We start from the raw sequence: 22478 nt of genomic DNA on the forward strand, positions 1-22478 counted from the left end.
ACGGAACCTACATTGCAGCATTGTTTGTAATCAGGAGAAGCTGGAAACAACCAAACACCCATTGTTGGAGATATAGGTACATAAACTATGGTACACCCACTAAGTGAAATGTTATGATGGAGCAGTTAAAATGAGTGAGGTAGGTCTGTCCAGTAGGAAAGAGATGTCCTGGTACATTGTTAAATGAAAAGAGAAAGTTGCAAGGGGCACATAAAGCAATCCCCAGCCGTGAAACATCTCTGTGTACGTGGAAGAAATGTGCCCCCACGCCCTCCTGCATCAACTGTGGTGCCTGATGGCTGGATGCAGTGTGACGCTTTAGGAGATGAGAAGTATGCACATAACACACTTTTCTACTGTTGGAGTTTTGACAACTAGCATGTGCTTTATCATCAGGGAAAAAAAATTAAATAATGAACAAGGATCATAAAGCTTTATTTAATAAATATAACCAAAAATCTCAAAATACTTTATTCCATATGTAGCCAATTAGAGAAAGAAAAAAAGTTAGAAGGAAGTGTCTGAAGAGATCAAGTGTAAGGGTCAGGGGACAGGGAGGAGGTTGGGGAAATACAAGCAGTAGACAAAACAGGAAAATGACAAAGGTGGGTGGAGGCCAGAGGGATGCTCAGAGCCTCAAAACTCTCAGAGTACCTCCTTTCATGGGTCACATCTCACGGGGGCTTCCACTCCTTGGCAATGATCGAAGCTGATAAACTGATACTTGGGGAATTGATTAGGGACTCCAGAAATTCAGAAGTCCTCTCAACACCAGAAGGGCTTTTTTTTTCTAGGACCATCAGGATTGCCCTCCCCCCATCCCCCAAATAAAAAAGAATTTGGCTGGACGTCTGTAAGCCCTATCAGGGAATAATTTACCTTCTCTGAATAGAAAGATCCTCAAGGCTATCAATTTTTAACTAGGTCTTAACCTCCATTTGCCTCTCAAAGCCTGTTTTTTTGTTTTTTTTTTTAACTGAAATATTGGGCTCGGTTCTGATGCTTCGAAATCACATTTGAAAGAGAATTTACTTCATAGTTTGTATTTTCCAAATGCTTGGGGAAAGGGTGGGAGGTCAGATCTGGTTGGGGGGACATCATGTGGTGAGCAGATAGTCAGTAAATCAGCTCAAAGGAAGGTGTTTGGGGTCCTGGGATGTGCGCTTCCCCCCGGGCACAGAGCAGGTAAGCCTGGATAAGCCCACGAAGCGCTGGGGCCTCTGAGGAAATGTCTGGGACTCGGCAGGTGTCTGGACCCCCAGGAAGGGGACCTGGCCCCTCTCCTTTGACCACGGGACAGCTGGAGCAAACAATCCCAAACACAGTAAGGTTCCAGGATGGGTGTATTACAAAGAGCATGTGGCAATGTGGCTGGGGACCCCCAGAGAGACGCGGTGGACACAGGCAGCAGGCCAAAGCTCATCGTGGGCTGACTCCTCACAGGCCAGTTTTAGTTTCTGAAAGGAGAAACTCCTTAAAAAAACAAACCAAAAAAACCCTTTTTTCTTCTTTTTCTTTTTTGCAAAAACAAGGCCTGAGCCCTCACAGAGAGCCTCCCTGAGGGCACGGAGGAGCCGAGCGGCAACAACACGGAATGCAGTCAGAAAGCTCATTTCTCCACTCTTTATTAAAGCTAGGTCCTCCTGCCGATGGCTCCGCGGCCAGGCAGCAGCAGCTGGGGCCCAGGAGGGGCACCGAAGGTCAGGTCGTACTCTGAGGGGTGTGCACGGAGGGAGGAGCACGGAGCCGGACCCCGGGCCGTGCAGGGCTAGTCCGCCTTGCCCTTGGCCCCCGACGTTCCCGGCCCACAGGGAGAGGAAAGAAACTGAGGGCAGGAAGGCATCGCCCAGCACTGCGGACGCCTCCTGGGACCCCTGTCCTCCTCGTCGCCCACCCCACCCCGTCACCTCATCCAGCCAGGCGAACTCTTACCACCACCGTCCACGCCCCCGCCCCACCCACCAACTACTGCGCTTCCTACCCCGCCCCCAGCGCTGGAGAGCCCGGCTGCTGGCTCTCAGGCCCCAAGGCCATGTCTACACTAAAACAGAAGGAACTAGGTCTAAAAGGGAATGCAGTTGTTTCAAAGTCTGTTTTCTGGCCCCACTCACATTGGCCCAAAAGGCATGAGGGAAGAGAGAGCTCTCACGTGAGCCACACTTCAGCTGCCTGCCCAGTGGCTCCCAATGGCCCAACCCGGAGGGTGGAGTGCCCACCCGGTGCGGGCCTTGCATAGCTGGGTGCCTGGCTTGTCACTGAGCCACAGGCTCAAGTCCGCACCCCCAGAGGTGGACTGCCACTGTGCAGACTGTCCATCCTGTGAAATGGGATTCTAAACAGAAACACTACTTGCTTCTAGTACAGAATAGTGACAGAAGCAGTTAAAGGGACCTGCAGACATCACAGGGCCCCAAGCCCGTAGGGTTGTGAGAAACGATCCTGCTGCCGACCTGTTGCTTTACAGCTGGTTATTAAACCTAAAGAAGCATTGGGCTCAGAGGGCAGGGCCTTGTGTGTCCACCTGCCCCAGGGGAGGGGACAGCCCAGGCAGCTGAAGGCTGGGGCCTTGGCTCAGCAGCGGGCAAGAGGCCCCCAAGGATCTCTGAGTGTGCCGCCTCTGGCTGTCGGGGGTGAGAGTACCGAAGGGCTCGAAGAGGAGGCTGAGACCGAAACCCACCCGGCAACGCGAGTGCCTGGCTGATCCGGGTGCTCCAGTGGGGTGGGGAGAGTGGGTGACTCTCCCCAGAATAAGGCTTCAAACTCCCTCAGGACCCTGCAAACACCTGCAACCCACCAGCCTGGGGCCACACATTTGGTTTCTGCCGTTTTCTCCTCCCAGATTCTTCAGGCCACACAAGAGATGGAAATAAATATCCACAGTAGACAGAATAAAAGCTCTCCTAGCTGCATGTCTGTCCCCCCGGGTAGGGAGGAACATCGTCCTCTGGAAACCCTAGGGCTTCCCCTTAGCCACGCGCAGTCCCTAAAACTTCCCGGACACACTCAAATGACCAGAAGGTCCCTGAAGTCTCTCACTGAGGAATGGAAGAAGTCGTCAGCCGAACCCACGGGAGGAGGAGCGGGATGCTCTGCCCTCGACCACCCTCCCCTCCCCTTGACGCAAGGGCATCCCCGCCCTCGCTGTACAACCCACTCACAAACTCGCCGGCCGCCGGTACCCCAGGCCACCCAAATTGGAATCCGAGTGAAATAAATAACATCGCCCGCCATCCCTACCGCTTGGCTTCACAGCACAGACCCAGGGATGCCGCAGTCTTGGTCGGGGTGGCCGCCCCCTGCCCTCGCCTCCTCCGCGCGCGCGGCTCTCCTCTCCCCGCGCGCCCCCTGCACGGCCGGACGGGCTTGGCGGCCCGGTTTCCCCGGGGCCGGGCAGGAGGGGCGCCCGAGGCCGGGCGGGGGCGGGCGGGGCGGTGCGCCGGGGGCTGAGGGGAAGGCACCGCACCAGGACTGGGGCCCTCAGCACCCCAAGGACAGAGGAGCAAGGGGCCGGCGGCCCAGCGGGCTGCGCCTCCGTCAGCCTCGGGCCGTCACAGGATGCTCTCCTCGTAGGCGCCCGAGGGCCCCGCGAAGGCGGCCGCGGGCTCGGAGCCGAAGCTCGTTCCGCCCGCGAACTCCAGCAGGGTGCTGCCGCGCTCCCCGGGTCCGCTGCCCGCGCCGGGCGGCCCCTTGGCGGGCGCCTCGGCCTTGGACGCGGGGGCCGCGGCCGCCGAGCCGGCCGCGCCGGCCGCGCCGCGGTGCGTCTTCATGTGGGTGAGCAGGTGCGAGCTCTGCGAGAAGCGGCGGCCGCAGTTGGCGCAGGCGTACGGCCGCTCGCCCGTGTGCGTGCGCTGGTGCGTGACGAGCACCGAGCGCTGCGAGAAGCGCTTGCCGCACTCGGGGCACGGGAAGGGCCGCTCGCCCGTGTGGCCGCGCCGGTGCTTGGCCAGGTTGGAGCGCTGCGCGAAGCCGCGGCCGCAGTCGGTGCAGCGGAAGGGCTTCTCGCCCGTGTGCGTGCGCCGGTGCCGCTTGAAGTCCGAGCTGTGGCCGAAGCCCTTGCCGCAGTCGGGGCAGCGGTGCGGCTTCTCCTCGGCGTGCGCCCACTGGTGCCGCGTCAGCGCCGCGCTCTGCCCGAAGCGGCGGCCGCACTCGCCGCACGCGTAGGGCCGCTCGCCCGTGTGCGCGCGCCCGTGCGCCGTCAGGTGCGCGCGCCGGCTGAAGCCCGCGCCGCACACGCCGCACACGAAAGGCTTCTCGCCCGTGTGGCCGCGCACGTGCGCCGCCAGGTGCGAGCCGCGGGCGAAGCGCGCGCCGCACTCGGGGCACGGGAAGGGCCGCTCGCCCGTGTGCGTGCGGCGGTGGCGCGCCAGGTGCGAGCCGTACACGAAGCTCTTGCCGCAGTCCGCGCAGCGGTGCGGCCGCTCGCCCGCGTGGTAGCGCTGGTGCTTGGCCAGCGCCGCCCGGCGCCCGAACGTCTTGCCGCAGTCGGAGCAGATCCACGGGCTCTCCTCCTCGGCCAGCGCGGCGGGCGCCGGCTCGGCCAGCAGCCCCCCGACGGCCGGCGCGAACGCGCGGAGCCCGCCGCCGCCGCCGCCGCCCCCCGGTCCGCCGCCGCCGAAGGGGTCGCAGGCCAGCCCAGCGCCCTCCACCAGGGCGAGCCGGCCCCCCAGGGGCCCCGGCAGGGGGCGCCCGTCGGCCGGCAGCCGGTCCCCGAAGTCCGGGAGGCCCAGGATCGGGAAGCCGTCCGGGTGGAGCCAAGACTTAGGGTGCACGGGAAAGTGGAAGCCGAGGGGGTGCGAGGAAGGGCCTTCGCCCTCCCCCAGGCCGTTGCCCACCTCGAGGAACCGCCTGTCCGGCTCGGGGTCCTCCTTGCTCCCGGGGGTGGGCCCCACCGCCGCCGCCGCCGCCGCCGCCGCCTCCTCTCTCGCCTCCACCTCGGCCTCTCCGTCCGCTTCGCCGGCCTCGGCCTCCTCCGGCCCCTCAGGCCCGGCCTCGGCCTCCTCGGGCCCCGCCGCAGGGACCGCGTTGCAGGCCTCCCGCCGAGGGCCTTCGCCGCCGGGCTCCGTGCAACCGCCGCCGCGCCGGTGGCGCTGGAAGTCGGCGCGCAGGCGGAAGGCCTGGCCGCAGTCGGGGCAGCAGTGCGGCCGGTCGGCCGTGTGCACCGCCTGGTGCCGCGCAAGCGCCGAGCTCTGGCTGAAGCTGCGGCCGCAGTGCGGGCACGGGTAGGGCCGCTCTCCGGTGTGCGTGCGCTGGTGCGTGACCAGGTAGGAGCGGCGCCCGAAGCCCGCACCGCAGAAGGCGCAGCGGTAGGGCCGCTCGCCCGTGTGGATGCGCCGGTGCGTGACCAGGTGCGACTTGTAGACGAAGCGCTTGCCGCAGTCCGGGCACGGGAAGGGCTTCTCTCCGGTGTGCGTGCGCTGGTGGATGGCCAGGTGCGAGCGGTACACGAAGCCCTTGCCGCACTCGTCGCAGCCGAAGGGCTTGACGGCCGCGTGGTAGCGCTGGTGCTTGGCCAGCCGGGACCGGTGCGGGAACACTTTGCCGCACACGTCGCACGTGGTCTCGGGCCGCCCTGCCGGAGCAGCCACGGTGGCAGGGAACGCCCAGGGTGCCAGCAGGTTCGCGCCAGGCTCCCGGCCCGGCAGGAAAGGCTTCGCCTCGGACCCCTCGGCCAGAACCCCGAGGCCCCCGGGGTCGGGACCCCAACCCTCCGGAGTCTGCGCCGAATCCGAGTCATCGGGGCCCCATGTCCCAGGCACGTCCCCCACGCCATAAGCTGCTGACCAGAGCCCCGGGGGCTCGTTCTCCTCCTCGGCCACCTCCGCCAGGAAGTCCTCGTCCTCCTCCTCCTCGTGGTCCTCTATATCGTCGGTCCAGAACCAGGTCCCTGAAGGTGACAAAGCCAGGCCAGAAGAAAGAGGTGAGAGGCAGCTCCTTGCAGGCTCCTCCCCCTGAGAAATCGCAGCTTGGGCGGGACCATCCCCTGTCTGGGACAGGGCACCTCCGTTTCAGTGAAGCCACCGCCTCCCCCGTGGGTGTCCCTCCTAGGGAAGCCGAGATTCCTTCACTTCTTGGACTGTTCTCAAACGGCATCAACTAATTAATGCCACCTGCTGAGGAACAGGGATGCTCTACAAAGTTGGTGACCTTGCCTGCAGGCTCCTGTGAGAATATTACAGGGGGCAGGGGTCTTGTGCTCAGAAAAAGATTCCCAAGCTGTTTTCCTCAAAGCCCCTTGTGTTCCAGAGAATTCCACCCCCCACCCCTGCTTGGCCCAAGGCAAGCAAAACTGTGGTGCCAGCACAGCCCCGGCCCCTGCCGCTGAGGACCTGCCCTCCTAAGCACCTAAGCGTTGCTGGGCAGCCCTTCACCTCTGGATTCTTCACCAGCCTCAGGCTGGCCAGCAGCCATGGGTCTCCCTCCCATACTCAAGAACAGAACCAGAAAAGCTACTTAAGTGGAGGGGACCCAGAGGGGCCACTGGGCCCCAGCTCTCTGCACTCATCCTAACAGCCACCAGCAACTATTCAGGTATAGCCCACGCTCCCCTGCTAAGCCACCCCAAAGCTGGGCTTTTTCTGAGTGTGCATTTGGGAAACAGTCCCCAGGTGGCTAAGACTGGGGGAACTGCAAGCACCTTATCACAGAAGGCCAAAGACAGCCCGCTCTCCAAGGTCCTGCAGTTCTGTACCTCCCCCAGCAAACCGCACCCCGACCTCTCCCTTCAGTGCAGGTCATGGATATGGACTCGGGCCTGCAGGGTTTTCTACTTTATATAATGGAGTCTGGATATACCAGCCATTATGATACACCCAGGAGGGAACTACTATCTACGGATCAGGCACTGAATCCCAAGGAACAGAAGGGAAAAGCCTGACCCACGGTGGCCCCAGGTGTTCCAAAGTACCTGTGTGCCTACTTTCTCATGAATACTTTGCCCCACGTGTGTCCACAGTGGGCGCACACCATTGCTGTAGCCCACTTCAGAACCCTAACGTCTGGAAGGCTCAGGCTCCGAGGGTGGGAATCCCTTCTACCCCACCTGGGTCCGCCACCAAACCTGTGGCCAGTGCCAGGCATCACCTGGCTGGATGAGTCTGATTGCTGAGTCCTGCCCCCCAAGGGAAGGTCCGGGCCCGGCAGGGCTGCCCACCCCCGGCTCAGCCCTCGTCCTGTATTTCTGTACGGCACTCTACATGTATGGTGATGTGGTCACATGGGCAAACCCAGCACAGCGCAGAGTGAAATAAAGCCAGACACAGGCATGATTTCAGCTGTGAAAAAAAACCACGCATCATGTAAAGGGATACAGAGATGGGTTATTTTATTTTTTCATAATTGCAATCCTTTAAATTTTCTACAGTTAATAATATACCGTTGTAGTAAAAAGAAGCTTTAAGCAAGAGACAGAAGTTCCCTGAACTAAGCTCGGTTTGCCTGCAGGTGCCACCCAGGGCATGAGTGGGTGCTGTGGAGTGGCAGCGACCTCAACAGCACAGGGGGCATGCTCCTCACTGCCGAGACTGCAGTGCCCTCACGAGATGGGATTGTCGGTGGGAGGGTCAGGCAGTTGAGCGGATAGATCCACTGGAATTCTTTCTGTGAGTCTCAACAATAATTTTAACTCAAGACTCTGGTGAGGGTCGTGAGTAGTTTGAATGAGACTCCCTAAGGCAGGGGGAATTCAAGCTGAGGAACAAGTGCAATGTCTTAGTGGGGTGACTGTGCACCCCAGGACCTAGCCTAGGGGCAGCACTTGCTGGCTCCAAAACAGCCACTCAGGCCAAATGAGGGCTCACCAACAGGCGACCTCGGCCACTCAGTACTGGAAGGGGTGGGCCAGGTCCCAGTGACTCACCCACCACACCTCCTCCTTGGGGTCCAGGAGCAGCAGAAAGTTTCCCCCATGCACCCCGGGGCGGGGGGTGAACCCCTGCCCTGCCCCTACCTCGAGCCTCTGAACAAGGCTCTACAGAGAGAGTGATCATAAGAGGGACCTGGGGGACCGGGTCACTAGCCCTGGAACGAGCACAGCCACTTATCTGAGAACAAGAAGACACTTGACACACAGCCAGGTCATGGAGAGCACCACTAACACCAAGGGAAGGACGGTAAGGGCAGCCACGTCCCTAGCAGTCAGAACTGGCTGCACCGCAAGACAGGACCTCTGGAAGGCACGGGGCCACGGGACAAAGAGCAGAGGAAGAGCAGCCTGCCCTAGGCTGGGCTCTGTTCCCTTGCCTCCTGTCACCAAAGTGGGCCAAGGTCTGGAGGTTGGGCCCTGGAGTGGGGGTGTCCCATGTAAGGGTCACTCCGGGCTGCAATGGGGACAGGGTTTCCAGGGGGGGACCCGGGACCCAAGTGAGCACTTACCAGGTCTACTTGTGACACGAGAGCCAGGACAGAGAGGCTTTGCTCTGACAAAGAGGGTGACGGGACATTTTGCAACAGTGGCCTATGGGGTCAAACACAGTTGCTTCTTCCAGAATCCACAGGGAGAGGGTGGAGGGGAGGACCCTGAGTGGGAGCTGGTGTTCCATCCCCAGAGACATTGCTCCTAAGGAGTGTGACCCTGGGTGATTAGCTAGGCTGGAACCAGCCCTCAGAGGCCCAGTGACAATCCTAGGGGCTGACCAGTGGCAGCCTCAGCACAGCCCCCGAGGTACTTCTAGTAAGTGCCCTACCCAGGTGCTCATCAGAGGGCCTTGGGGAAGGGCAGGGCCCCTGGGCCACACACCTGGTGCACCTGTACCCCTGAGCTGCTCCGCATGACCGACACACAATGCCCGGAGAAGGGTGCCACCGTTTACTAGGACTCCCACCCTCAGGCAGCCTCTGCCCCTGTCCAGGGACCCAGAGGCCTGCCCTCAGGCCCAACAGTGAGTCAGCCGTGGGTCTGCTCTGACTAAGCGCCTCTCTGCTGCAACCCCTAAGTAAAGTCCACGCCTGCTCCTGCCTCTTCCTCCAGACCCGGAGCCTCGAGGTGGCCTTGGGGAGAGGCCCCCACCTGGGGACAGTTACCAAAGGAGGACCGGACAGGGGCTGGTGTGCTCAAAGCTGCGTATGGCTCCTTCCTCCAGGGCTGCTGGCCAGCTGCCTTTCCTCCCCATTGAGCAGGGATTTGGTAATCAGGGCTGGACTCCAGTGTGACAGCTCCCGACAGGGCCAGGTTTCTGTGCTTCGAACTGTCCTCCCGTGAAGGCAGAGCCCGCCCCCCATCGCTGGCCTCAGCCTCCTCATTTGTACCATGAACTGTAATACCAAGGACCAGTTATTAGCAGGAGCTTGAGGCCGGGCCCCTCCTCACTTGGAATGTTTTCTGGCTCCTTCCCCTTCTGCCGACACCGAACCCCGGGGTCTGAGGCAAGACAGCACCTCCGTGCCTTCTCCCTGGCTCAGACCACAAAGGGGGATTCAGTGATATCCCAGGCCCCCTCGGGGGTGTGACAAAGGGAAAGCCCGTGCTGAGGTCTGACACCCCCCACCCCCGTTCTCCCAAGGGCGGACAGGCGCTCACGGGCTGTGTGACGTAGACACCACCTGCAGGCTGGCGCCCAGCCTGTGCCTCCGCTCCACAGCCGCTCTGAGTTCCTCCTCTCCAGAACCACTCCCCGCGCTCACCCACCGTGGGATTCGCCCACCTTAGTGTTTTACCTCTTACTGCCTTTAGATGTTCTCTCTATCCTCTCCTGCATCATCTGCAGGCAGGTTTAACCCTGCATTCTGTACTCCTCGTCTGTCCTTCACTTTCACGTGAGGGGCAGGACCAGCAGCCAGCCCCACCGGGTGCCAGGCCCGCACCAGGTACGGTGGAGACAGCACAGGGGTGGACGATACACAGTGCCAGCTCTTATGGAGTCTGCCGGAGGCGGCAGGCAGGAAATGAGGAAGCAAACATCCAGCCAGGACCGTTTCAGACAGCACTGTCTGCTGTACGTGCAGGAAACATCCTGGAGGAAGGCAGGAGGGAGTGTTCCTGAAGTCTATGTGGTCAGAGAACACGCGACTTAGTAGGGACCTAAGAGCCGAGCCAGCCACACAAAGGGCACTCTGGGCAGGGGAAACAGTAGGCACAAAGGCCCTGAGGCAGGCGAGAGCCTGAAGAGAAAGGCTCTGGAGCTGAGCCTGAAGACCCAAGGGTGTGTGAAGTGAGTCTGGCAGGGCGGCAGGTCTCAAGGCCACAGCAGAGAGCCCAGATGCTACTCCAAGCGCATGGGGAAACTTCCAGAGAGTAAGGCAGACGGCTAGCTCAGGAACACCTGTGCCTGATGGCCTCATAGAAGCGTGGGATGGGGTAGCGCAAGGAAGGCAGAGAGACAAGGACCACTCAGGCAGGCAGCCAGGCCCACTCAGGTGCCCAGGACGCTGCAAGGGGGGCCTGTGGGGGACAAGCGGGGCCACTTCACGCTGGGGGCTGGGCGGATTCACTGCGAGACGCCCATCAGATAACTGAGTGGAGATGTCAAGCAGACAAGGTCAGGGCTGGAGAAAGAAGCTGAGAATGGGCAGCAGAGATAGAAATGGTACAGGAGGCTCTGGTCCCAGTCACCAGTCACCTGGAGAGGACAGAAGACGACGCAGGACCGTCCTGGTCTCGTAAACAAGCGAGGGCAGGCGGAGAAGCAGGCGGGAAAGCAGCTGAGAAATCGAGGCACGTGGGGTCCTGAGGCCAAGAGGGTCTGTATCTCAGAGAGCAGAGAAGCCAGCCTAGCAAGGACACAAGGCCAGCCCAGCAGGCCAAGGTGGTGGCAGCGTCCTCAGGAGGCCTGTGGTCAGCCCACAGGTATGCTGTATTCCAGCCACGATCCCTGCTCCAGGGCACGTGTGGGCAGGGAACGGGCTGCTGCCAGGGACAGGGGTCTGGCAGGCGACTACAAAGGGCAATCACGAAGGAAGGAGAGGTGCTGCTATCTAAGCCGGGTGAGGAGACAGGTGCAGGAAAGGGGTGGGGTCAGAAGAGGCGAGGACAGCGAGCACCCGGGAGCTGGAGGTGGTGGCCACGGGGTGGGGAGCCAGAGCAGGACGCGCCAAGTCAGCACTGGACAGGTCATGGGGTGCCTGAGTCGGGGGAGGCGGACAATGTGCCAGACCTCTTGGCCCAATTTTTCAAGCAGCACAAGAGAGGAATACACTTGTGTTTTGCCAGACTCCAATCTAGAAATCCAGAAACTCTGCTGGGCTCAGAACAGTCAGCATCTGTCCTGCCCAGACCCAGCAATCCTCAATTCTCAACTGACTCAGGTGCTCAGAAATGAGTACAGGGAGAAAAGGGAAGGAGACCGTCTAGCAAACAGACTACAGTTCTAGTTAAGAAGGACCTTAGGTGGATTTAGTGCACCCAAGCTGACCCCAGCCCTGGCTACCGTATCCCCTCCCGGGCACAAGGCCACGTCTAAGACTATGCCCGGTCCTGCCCCTACCTCGGGCTCCCCAGACAGGAGGGGTGGGATAGGGGAGCACTCTGGGCTCACCGGCCCTACCTGGCACAACAACCAGCCACTGGGGAGGACAGAGGGGCAGTGGCCTGGCTAGCCGTCCTCCTCAGGGAGCTGCCAAACTCACCCAGGGTCACAGGTCACATTGTGGGGACCCCCCAGGCTGAAACCTGCAAAAGTCTGCACCCCAGGACCCTCCAAGAAGCGTAGACAATGGGGCCACATCTAGACCACGTGATAAGAGACAGGCCGACGGAGGCCTGTGGCCCCTTTAATTGCAGGTGACTATTCTGAATAGGGCCGACCCCCCACTAAGGCCCCCTGAGAAACATCACCCACATCCAAGCCTCATCCTGTAAGCAGCTGCCATGGTCTCACCAACTAAAGCCCTCCCCAGTCTGCAGCCCAGGAACGGCTCCCAGACAGGGTCCCGGAGAGGGTGGACAGCTGGGGCAGGAAGGCCATTCTGCAACACCATGGACAGCGTGGCCCAGGCTCTTAACCACCACTTTAGAAGCCGATTTCCTCATCCGCAAGGGAGGCTGCTCTCCTCTGCCCTGCCATGTCACGGGGGTGCCATGAGGATACAAAGTAAATGGGAAAATGCTTTGAAGAGTACACGTGTAGGCGTAGCATTGTCTGTGTTTTTCTGTTTTTATTTGAAAACACTTTTAGGAGAGGCTCTGAGTCTATCCAGGCACGTGACCGGCATGAGCCATCCAGCACCCCTCACCAAGGTGACGTCACTCCAACCCAAGGCCGGTACACCCGCCATGCAAGGGCCCCCAGGGAGCCCCGAAACACTGAGCCTAACACACACCTCCTGAAGCACCCCCACAGAACCGACAGTCCCGCGCCCTCAGCCTGGAAATTATGGATTCGGTTCGAGTTCCTTTATTCCCCGTGTGAGTAAAGCAAGCAAAGCTCAGGGGGTTAGAGGAACAGAGCCAGAGTCACCTCAGTCCCCGGAGAAATTTGCCACCCTGAACACTTTCCGTACGCATCCCTCCCAAACCTCCTCCCGGGAAGGTGCGCGACTGCCTGCCCAAGCCTGTGGCCGGCCCCCCAGACCCTTCGTTCAGAGATGGCCAAGTGGGTGCAGAAGGCAAAGAGCCGGCTCCAGTCTGGGACCCAGAAGGGCTCTGGCACGGCCAGGACCGAGCGTGCCCACTCCCGTCCCTCTGCGCCAAAGACTTAACGACTGGCCCTCGCTTACCAAAACAACTCCAAAACCCAAAGAGACGCTCCAAGGCAGGGACAGGGACAGTGTGAAGGGCTCCTAAGAGGAAGCTCGAGGTTCTGTAAGGACTCCCCAGCCTTAGACGACCACGGGCTGGAATCAAGAGAAGCCAACCCACAAAGGCACAGACTGGCGCACGACGGCCTCCCTGTCTCCACGTGCCCGTCCACGGCCCAGACCGCCAGCACCAGGGCTGCAGCAGAGAGCTAAGGTGAAGGCCAAAGTCCGGCAGGGCTCGGAGGAGCTACAGAGGCAGAAACCGCACAAGTGCATCTCATACTCACCTGTGTAGACGCCAGTGACAATGTCTCCTTCCTCAGGACGGGGGCTATCTGGGACCCAGGGCTCCTCCCCTTGTTCCAGCCGGAAGATCAGATCCGGCTTGGGGATTGGGTATCCTGGCCAGGAGAAGGACAGCCAGCAGCTGCAGGGCCGCTCTGGCCAGGCCCGCCCGCACCCCACGTGGTGCCATCCCAACACCCCAAGCCCTCCTCACTCTCTCGCCGCTCTTCTCCCTCCTTCCCAGGACCAGCTCTCCCGCCTCCCAGCCTCCACTCTGGGAAAGCCCACCTTCACTTCTCTAGAACTTTGCCTTGATACCCCCCAGCTCTTCTGCAGAGCCCTGCCCACACCTTCCTCACCCCTCTCCTCTATTACCTGACTCCTCCCCCCTGGAGGCCTCTGGGGAGTATACAGAACAGAGACCACAGCTGGACTGGTGGCTCCCAGAACACATCCACCTGGCTCACGGCACTGCTGGACCACAGTGAAGACCCCAGAACACAGCCCCACCCAGAAGCCAGAGTGGTCCCTAAGAACCCCCAAGAGGTGGGCTGGATCCAGGACCCCCTTCTCCTAGACCCTGGGGTTTCAGAAGCCACTCTCTCAAACAGCTAAGCTGCTGGCAGTCATCACGTAGGAATGCCTCTTGGGGACGGAAAGCCCCCTGCTTACCCAAGGACACCAGGATCCCATAGTTCTCCTGCATGACATCCTTGTAAAGGTCCCGCTCGCCTGCGTCCAGCCTCTCCCACTCCTCCAATGAGAAATACACAGCCACGTCTTCAAAGGTGACCAGCCCCTGGAAAACAAAGAGCCCTGGCCACTGCCCTAAACTACCCTAGGAGAGAGGCAGGGGAGCCCCTAGAAAGAGAGCGACAGAAAATTACTTCAGGAAGAGCTGCCCGTGGACCTGCAACATGGAGCTCACGGGGACACAGCCCAACAGCCCAAAGCCCCAGTGGCACCGAGGGCTTCTGAGCCTGGCTGCACCCTGAAAGGCAAGGACCCCACGTCCGTTCAGAGGTGAGGAACCCAGGCTCAGACGGGGCGAGCACTCAGCTCGTGTGGGGCAGAGCCAAGACTCTCACACTGAGGCCAGGAGACAATGCAGCTCAAGTCCACGGCCGTGCTAAGAGGCGGTGTCCTCCCCTCCTATGTCATCGTCCAACCTAAGCCAGTGGTCGCATTGGCAATGAGAGGGCCCACGCCCGGGTGAGTATGTGGCATCGACTAATCTGCCTGGGCTCGGCAGGAAGCCAGAGCCCGGCCAGGTGAGCGGCACTCCAGGTGAGGGACCACAGCCCGATCCTGGGACAGAGCCAGTCCCCTGAAATAACTACGCATAGAGCAGCTGAGTAAGTGGCAGTCAACACACTCAGAACATCCCAATGGCCTGGGAAGTCTCGGGCCCCAGGGAAGTGGAACCATATCCCATGGCTTTGTGGGTAGAGACCCCCAGCCGCGTCCTGCTGCCCCGTCCCTGCTCACAGCCTGAGCTCGCCCTGATGACCACAGCGCCCCTGCCTTGCCAACATGGCTCTCCAGGACAGCAGGTGCCAGGCTTCCCCCTCAGGAAAGCCTGCCTGGTTAACTGAGCTCCAAGGGAGAGAGCGGCTCACCTGAGACCCAGCTGTCAGGGAATCGCCATCATCTTCCTCCTCCAAGTCCTCCTCGTCCTCGTCCTCCTCGTCCTCGTCCAGGTCCTCATCCCTAGGTGTGGCTGGAGCCCGGCTGGCCTGCAAGGCTGAGGGGAGGATCTCTTAGGGACCCGCCCTCGCCAATAGGCCTCATGGCCACCCCTGCCCAGACAGCAAGTAGGTCAGGAGCCCCCGCTCCTCCGTCCCGAAGCCTGGGTCCTGACGCTCCAGCTCCACCCTATTGGGCCAAAGAGCTCTCCCGACCCGCCCTCCCAAGCTCCCTCACCTCCTCCCCCCAAAGCCAGCTCCTTTTCCTTACCCTTTTCATGAAGAACTGGGGACTTGGCATCACCGGCACGGCGAAGGCGTCCCTGGGTCCCCAACGTGGGACTCTGCTCCTCGGCCACCACCTCGTTCTCGTCCGCCTCCACCTCCACGTGCCCTGCCTGCCCCCCCTCCTCCTCTTCCTCCTCCACCACCGCCGGGTCCTCCCCGTCCTCCGCTAGGAGCTCCTCCTCCTCCTCCTCCTCCTCCAGCTCCACCTCTTCCCCCTTTTCTTCTTCCTCTTCTTCCTCCTGAGCAGGACCACATCCCAACCCATCCTCCGCCTTCGCCAGCTGCGTGGCTGGTGAGTCCGGGCTCGTACGAAGAGCCGCCATCTTCTCCGGAGGAAAGCCTCAGCTCGGCCTGAAACACAGACGGGCAGCGGGGATGAGCCGCCCCCACCCCCCGCTTGCTCCCACACGCTGCTCCTCGGGCCTCCCTCCGTCCCCTGGGAGGCAGGACTCATCAGTGACGCACCAGAGGAGGAAGGACCGAGGCTCTTCCCGTGCTCTCATGAGGCACAACTGGGACGCTCTGTGCCCAGAAAGACTGACCACAGAGCCCCTCTCTGTGACCCCATTATGCAGCCTCAGCTCCTCCTTGCCAGCAATTCCGTGCAGGGCACGAACTGCTGTGCCGTCTAGGAGTAAATCAGGGATTTAGCCTAGGTCTTCATCCTCAGGGCCTGTGAGAAGCAGGGGGTCCAGGCCACACGGCCGAGGGTGGCCCACGTCTGGCTGCAAGGGGCGAGTGCGGCCTGGGAGCAACAGCCCACCTCCATCCGGGGACCCACCTCTGCACGCCGACACTGTGCCAGCAGGGGTGCGGGAGGAGAGGCCCGGGCTCGGGCAGGGGTGACAGGTAAGACAGGCGGGCTCATTCGCCACCGCCTGGAAGGCCGGCCGGTCGGGCTCCTATGTGCCAGAGGCAGCACACAAGACGTCGTGGGTCTGCGCTGCCCCCTGCGTCTCCCTGGCCCCTCACTCCATCCAGGGCGTTCGGGAAAAGTGCAGCAGCTCGTGGAGATTTGCTTCATCGCCGGACCAGCAGATACAACCTAAAATGCCCTTTAACGGCTAACGGCTCTTCAAGTTTAAGGATCAGAGAATCCCAGGAGGGAACCGTCAAAGGCCCAGTGGCTTCCAGGGTGCCACTCACACCAGTGTCACAGCTGCCTCAGCCCAGGTGCTCCGGAGACAGAGCCACGCGGCGGCACGGCCCAGACCCGAGGGCTTGGGGGCCGCACCTCCCTCCCAGGTGCACGCCCTCCACCAGCCTGTGGAGACCCAAGGGCAGGACAGAGTCACAGTTTTGACAGGTCGGTTTCTGGGGCTCCTTCTTGAGTGAAAACTTGAGGAGCCTACCCCCCAGCCCCAGCCCCATCAGCGTTTCAGACCTAAAGTGGGCCACTCCCGAAATGATCTGAGCCCACTGCAAACACAGCAACCCCAGCACCCTGGGATGACGGCACGACCGCCAGAAGGATCCTGCAACATCGGGCCACGTGGGGCAGGTGGGCCCAGCGCAGCTCGTCGGGCTCCAGCAGTGGACAGCATCTGCCGCGGAACCCCTCCAATGGGACAGGGGCGCCCCACATGGAGACGTGCAGGGTCACGAGAGCGGCTCAGAACACCAGGTATCCACAGGGAAACGGCTCAGTGACGAGCTCTCATTCCACAACCCCTCGCTTTTCTACTAACGAGGCAGCACGCACCGGTTCTCGGCACCACTCTGAGCTGCCGCGGCTTTACACGGCTTTTCAGAGCAAGTGCCTCGGTGCACCCATGAGAGCCTTCCAGAGACCAAGGCCCGGGTCCAGGGGCTGGGATGTGTGGGCACCCAGAGGCCACCTCTGTCCTGCCCCTCATGCTCCCCTCCAGCTGACTAGATTGCGGATTCACAGGCACCGAATCCAAGGTCACAGGTGAAGAGCTATGCCTCTACAGGCCACCCCAGCCTCCAGACGCTCCCCCAAACCAACCTCCTCGGTCTCCATGGTTCTTTGGGCACGTGAGGGTGCCCAGGTGTAGAAACGTGTGCCGTGGGTAACGCCAGCCACTTCCAGGAGGGCACAGCCCTCCCTGGCACTCAGGGTACTGAGAGTATGCTCAGCAAAGGTTTCCCAACCACCACCCACCTCAGGCCCACAGGAGGGCTTTTCTCACCCAGGCCTCGCGCTACAAATCCACACTGAACTCAGACACCGCACCAAGCCCAGCAGAGCTGCCTCCTGCCTGGCCACCATCCAGAGCAGACTCCCACAGGCCAGTCTGCTGTACCCGAGGACCCACTCACAAAAGAAGAAAACTCCAAGGCTTTGGAATACAGTGGCCCTAAGCTGGTCCCACCTCCAGACCTTTGCACATGCCATTCCCTTTCCCCGGCTCTCACTTCCCCTCTTCTTCACTGATCCTCTGGAAGCAGCCTCCTGGGTCCCCTATTTCACACAGTTCTCTGAACTCTGCCCTCACGGCACCTCACTTTTATATATTTACAGAACTGTCTGCTCAGTGCCCGTCTCCCCAAGCACACAGTCCACTGCAGGAAGGCGAAGTTCCCTCTGCTCATCTCTGAACACTCCCCCCACCCCACCTCGTGCCAGGCACAGAGCGATCACTCAAATGTTTATTAAGGAAACGACTCTAAAGTCTGTAATCAACACGATAACATGAGATTTTAAAAACTCAGGGGCACCTGGCTGGCTCAGTCAGTAGAGCATGCGACTCTCGATCTCGGGGTTGTGAGTGCAAGCCCTACATTGCGCACAGAGCTCACTAAAAACAAAAACAAAAAACAAAACCCTCAGTAGTCTGACCCCACTGCCACGTTCCACAACAGACTGACCACCCTTTGGGGTCCTTCAAAATGAAACCCATCCCAGAAGCACTATGGAGTCTCTGCCTTCAAAGAGGCTGTCACCTGACGTCCCTTTTCCTCCAAAATGCACCTGCTGATGACCAGAGAAGGGAAAGGCTCAGCAGCACTGGAGGTCAGCAGTCATTCTGCAGATGGAATCACAGCCTAGCACAAACAGACGCCCCACATACCCCAACACAGAATCCAGAACAGAATCATTCCGGAAAACAGACTTCAGTCACTCAGGCACCAGGTTCCTTCTGCCTCGCCAGGCAGCTAGGTGCTGGGCACACTCCCCCAGACCCACACACTCTCCTCTCTCCTCTTCTCAGCCTGCCAGCCCACTGAAACTCACTCCGCCCGCTTCCTGGCATCCGATCCCAGGTCAGAAGCCACAGAGGGTCAGGTAAGCAGCCTCATCAACATAAGCCCCCAGGGCATCCCAGACCCTTACTTCCCTTGGGGCCCTGCACCCTAGGACACAGCACTGCCGACACTCAGAACTGAGGATGACAATACACCCTCTATGAGAACAGAAAGCAGCAGCAAAGTTTGGAAACTGTTAGAACTCTCCACAAAAGTCCCAAATCCAAGAAGCCTACCTAGAAAGGAAGAAACGTGTGGGTACATAAATACCTAGGCCCCTTCCTTCCCTCTAGGTGGCCTTACTGACTACACTCCTGTTATTCAAGGCCTTCCAGGTTTTTGCCTCCTTCAAGAAGCCTTCCTTCCTTGACAACTAGGATCCTCACTGTGTGTCCATGGCTCGGGCTCCCCTACTCTCCAGGATTTGCTCCTGGTGCAGGTGTATCCACGGGGCTACTCCCCCAGCTCCCCCAGGCCAACACTTCACTATGCTGGCCAGCTCCCCAGACCTGCCAACACTTGTTGAACCAAACCAAGTACCAAGGTCTCTCCGCACAGGTGCAGCTAGGGGCCTAATCCCTCTGCACACCTCCCCTTCTCCCTACCCACCTAGTCCTCTACCAAAGGCCAGCCCCTCTCCCACCTCTGCCGCCACATGGGGCGGCCCAGACCCTGTCCAACCCCAGGGATGAGTTCCCCTACCGGACGACCAGCAGTAGAAGACGACACAGCAGCCCACCGGAGCCTCCATTTGCAGAGAGGGAGGACCCAGACGAGGCCCCCAAGGTCACTAAGCAAGCTCCCGGGGCGCCTGGCCAAGCCACTTCCATCCCTCCAGGGGGCTTATCGGGCTCGGGTCTCCCGCAGAGGCCCTGGCGGTGACAGCCCCTCCTGGATGGGTGTGTCCCCGGGGGCGGCCACGGCCCAACCCCCGCCCCTCGGGCCTAGCCGGCGGCGGGCACCTCCCGAGGAGTCCGCGCGTGTCCTCCCCAGCCCCGCCTGCTCCGCGCCGCCGGCCTCTGCCCGCCCCGGGGGTCGGAGCCCGCCCCCATCGCGCGGGGCCGGGCGGGGGTCGGCGGGCGGCGCCGGGCGTGGGCGCGGCCGCCGAGAGCCCGGCCGGCGCGCCGCTCCGGCCCCGCCAGGCCCAGGCCAGGCCCCGTCGGCCCCGCGGCCTCCCAGCGCCGGCGTGGAGGGGCGGCCCGACCCCCCGGCCCGGCCCTCGCGCCCGGCCGCCCGCACCTGCCGCCCGCGCCGCCGCCCACTCACCGCGCGCGCGCCGGGCCGGCCGAGCCGCCGCCGGACGCCGGGGCCGGGCCGGGCCTGCGCGCCCAGCGCTACACAAAGTGACGGCCCCGGAGCTGCGCGGCGGCGGCGCGTGGGCACCGGAAGTGCTGCCGCCGGGCCCCGCCCCGCCCGCGCCCACGGGGGGCCACTTCCGGTCACGCGGGGTCGAGCGCGGCTCCCGGAGGGGGCGTGCGTGGAGGGAGAGGAGGTGCCGCTCGTGCGCGGGAGGGCGCTCTGGGCCCTGGAGCCCGGCCCCACCCCTGGGGATCCCCGGTGCCCTCATCCCGCGACCCGGACCCAATCCCTGGAGACCCCAGCCCCACCCCTGGGAACTCCAGCGACTCCTGCCCGGAGACCCCATCCCACCCCTAGACACCCCAGCGCCCTTTGCCCCGACCGGAGATAGGGCCCCCAGTCCTGGGAACCTCAGCGCCCCCTGCCCAGATCCGAGGCCCAGACCCCACCCCCAGACACCCCATGAGCCCCAACTCTGAGACCTCGACCCCAGCCCCTGGACACCCCAACCCCGCCCTCTCCCTGGAGTCACCGGTGACATCCTTCTCACCTGCGAGCCTACTCCCTCCCCAAGCCCAGTAGGGATTCCTAATTCAACCAAGATTCGGGAATGACTACTGAGTGCCAGACCGGAGTTCATCCCACCCCAACCTTGGGACCCTCTCTAGGTCCGGAGCCGGTGGAGACAGGCCATGACCTATGGAGGAGCCTCGCGGAGGCCATCCATCCAGCTGGCGTGCCATGACACCAGACGATGGTAGGGACGCTCCCTTGCAGGTGATGGACAAGAGGGACTGTAGCAGGTGGGCCGGGTGTCCACTGCTCACCGGCACTGCTTTGTGGGACCACTAGTGCCTGTAGGACCAGTGCTGCTAAAGGTAGGGGTTTTATCCGGAATGGATGACGATGAGGACTGAAGGTGTGGGCGGGGGCCAGGGCAGCTGAATGAATGCACTGCAATCCTTGCATTGGAGCCCTTGCGTGGAAGGACTTGAAATCAGTACCACGAAGAGGGCCAGCCTCTGAGCACAGAAGGGTCTACCAAGCAGAGGGAGGTACAAACAATAGGTGGCCGTAGGAGCTGTGAGAAGGTGAGGCCGCTGGACTCAGGGTCCACCTGCAGTCCTCCCCAAAACCTGTCTGCATCCACCCCCAGGGGCGAGGCTGGGGTCGGAGCTCTTGTGCCCACAGAGGTCCAGGCCCTTTTCAGCCTGGCTCCACACCCCCAGTCAGGAATGGTGTGGCCCGGCTCCTTCCCTACCTCCCACCCCACAGGTACCATTATTCTTATATTTTCTGTAGCGGTCCCCCAGCCTGGGACCCACCAGACAGAGCAGCAACCTAACTGGGCTTCGGGCAGGTTCAAACCTGTCTGAAACACCAGCTTCTCCCCTCCAAAACCTCAGCCCCTGGCTGGTGAGCTTGTCAGGCTTACAGAGGACTCAAACCTGTGTCCTGAAGAGGGGAGGGGTGCAGCCCCCCAACCCCAACTCTTGCCTTCTGGAGCCCAGAGCACCAGCTGCCCACCCTAACTCCTCATCATGACTGGCTTTAGCTCCTGGTGGCTTAAAAATGTTTTCAAATTAATATAACACTTAAAAACGGGAAGTCTCTTGTAAGAAGATGGAAAAAATCAGAAGTTCTCCCAACGCACAGGCCGTGGCTTACAGGGCACCTGTTAGGGGGCCCTGAGAAGTGACAGCAGCCCCTGCTTCTACAAGGCACCTCCCGTCTGGTCCTTTAGAGCCCTGGACCCCCAGCGTAGACTCTACCCACCCCCCCAGGTGGTCCCAATGAGAGGCTCTGAATGTAGCTTAAGGAGCAGGAGCAGTGGAGGCCGGGGAAAGAGAAGCAGCGGGAATGGAGGCCCAGAGACTGGCACCTGGACCTACATGGGGGGGGGGGGGTGGCAGGGAGGGATGGTGTCTCCCCAGCCCGTGGAGAGCTGGAGAAAGTGCAAATGAGGCCACCCAGTGGGAGCAGCACCTGTGACGAGGCGGGAGAATACTCCACCCTTCCCACCAGCACTGCCCATTGGCCAAATCCACTTGTACTGTGGGGGTGCAAGGGGGGCCCTGGGACCGCAGCCACAGTTCGATGCCCAAAGCTGGGCAGAAAGCATATGGGGGTAGAGTGGGGGGCTAAAACAGACCCAACAGCTCCATCCCTGCCTTAGGACCCCCCCCCCCCCCGCCCGCCTTGTCAGGCAGGGACGGGTATCACCTCAGCATCTGCTCAGAACTTTTCTTGGCCTGTCCCCTCACCTGAGGCCTAAACCAAGACCTGATTTCTTCCCCTCCCTTCTCTGAAGAGATTTTCAAAGGCATGGAGTCCACCAGACTCTCCCCACTCAGCAGGCTCTGCCTGAGTCTCTGCTGCCCCCCCCCACCCCCCGGGGCCTCTCTGTTCCCTCCCCTCTCTGAGGCTCTGTCTCCCCCCCCACCCCCAGGAGCCTCTCCTTCCTCCTGCCCTGTGATGGGCAGAGTCCCCCAAAGCTTGTCCGGCCCAGGACACCAAGTGGTGCAGCCACACAAAGGCCCCACAGTCCACCACGCAGCCGGCGCGTCTGAGGTCAAAGTTGGGCTTGGGACGCTCCCCCCAGGGTATTCCCCCTCTGCCCCACACCTGTGGCTTCAGAAGCAAGGTGTGCTCAGGCAGACCGCCTGCTATTCTGTGAGACTAAAAGCTAAGCTCCTTGATGGGAGCCTTACTTTATAGTCAGATAAATAGAATCCCCTGCTCTTACGACCTCGCCTGATCTGGTTGCTTCCAGCTCAGCTCTCCACTGGATCCAGACTGGGTGCTCGGGGGCCTTGCCAGCCACCTCAGACTGGCCACGCCTCTGCAGATGACCCTCCTCTGGGCCCCGTGTCATCTTTGTGCCTACTCAGGAGCAGTGCTAGGCTGTCCCAAACAGGTCACGCTTGGGCCTCTTCATGTCCTGAAGTCACCTGGCCTTGACCCTTCCAGCCGCCTAAGCCCAGAGCTGCCGGGGTTTGGAGCTGGCTGCCCCAGGGCCTGTAGGCACGGAACCTGGGCACG

At 61.4% G+C, this 22478-nt stretch overlaps 1 protein-coding gene across 2 annotated transcripts; it reads right to left on the reverse strand.

The window, feature by feature from the left end:
- Positions 1–418: 418 nt before the first annotated feature.
- On the reverse strand, positions 419–19547 carry ZNF316 (zinc finger protein 316). 2 transcript variants are annotated; one of them, XM_058712111.1, is made up of 6 exons: positions 19404–19547; positions 14911–15278; positions 14574–14698; positions 13627–13753; positions 12957–13070; positions 419–5884 (listed from the first exon to the last, which is right to left on the reverse strand). In XM_058712111.1, exons 2-6 carry the CDS (start codon positions 15248–15250, stop codon positions 3549–3551), a joined length of 3042 nt encoding a protein of 1013 aa, XP_058568094.1. In that variant the 5' UTR covers positions 15251–15278; positions 19404–19547; the 3' UTR covers positions 419–3548. The 2 variants fall into 2 exon arrangements, with proteins under 2 accessions (XP_058568094.1, XP_058568095.1); XM_058712112.1 differs by lacking the exon at positions 19404–19547 and adding an exon at positions 15709–18830.
- Positions 19548–22478: the final 2931 nt, after the last annotated feature.

Source organism: Neofelis nebulosa, chromosome 18 (genome assembly GCF_028018385.1).
Source record: "Neofelis nebulosa isolate mNeoNeb1 chromosome 18, mNeoNeb1.pri, whole genome shotgun sequence".
Classification (NCBI taxonomy): Eukaryota; Metazoa; Chordata; class Mammalia; order Carnivora; family Felidae; genus Neofelis; species Neofelis nebulosa.

Bases quoted from the DNA above. Each gene is read 5' to 3' on its own strand.
- ZNF316 (XM_058712111.1), bottom strand. From the start codon at position 15,250: ATGGCGGCTCTTCGTACGAGCCCGGACTCACCAGCCACGCAGCTGGCG. The intron at 13,071-13,626 runs GTAAGCAGGGGG...TCTCCTGGCCAG, and splicing joins TGGGATCCTGGTGTCCTTGG to GATACCCAATCCCCAAGCCG. The intron at 5,885-12,956 runs GTGAGTATGAGA...TGTCACCTTCAG, and splicing joins TGTCACTGGCGTCTACACAG to GGACCTGGTTCTGGACCGAC.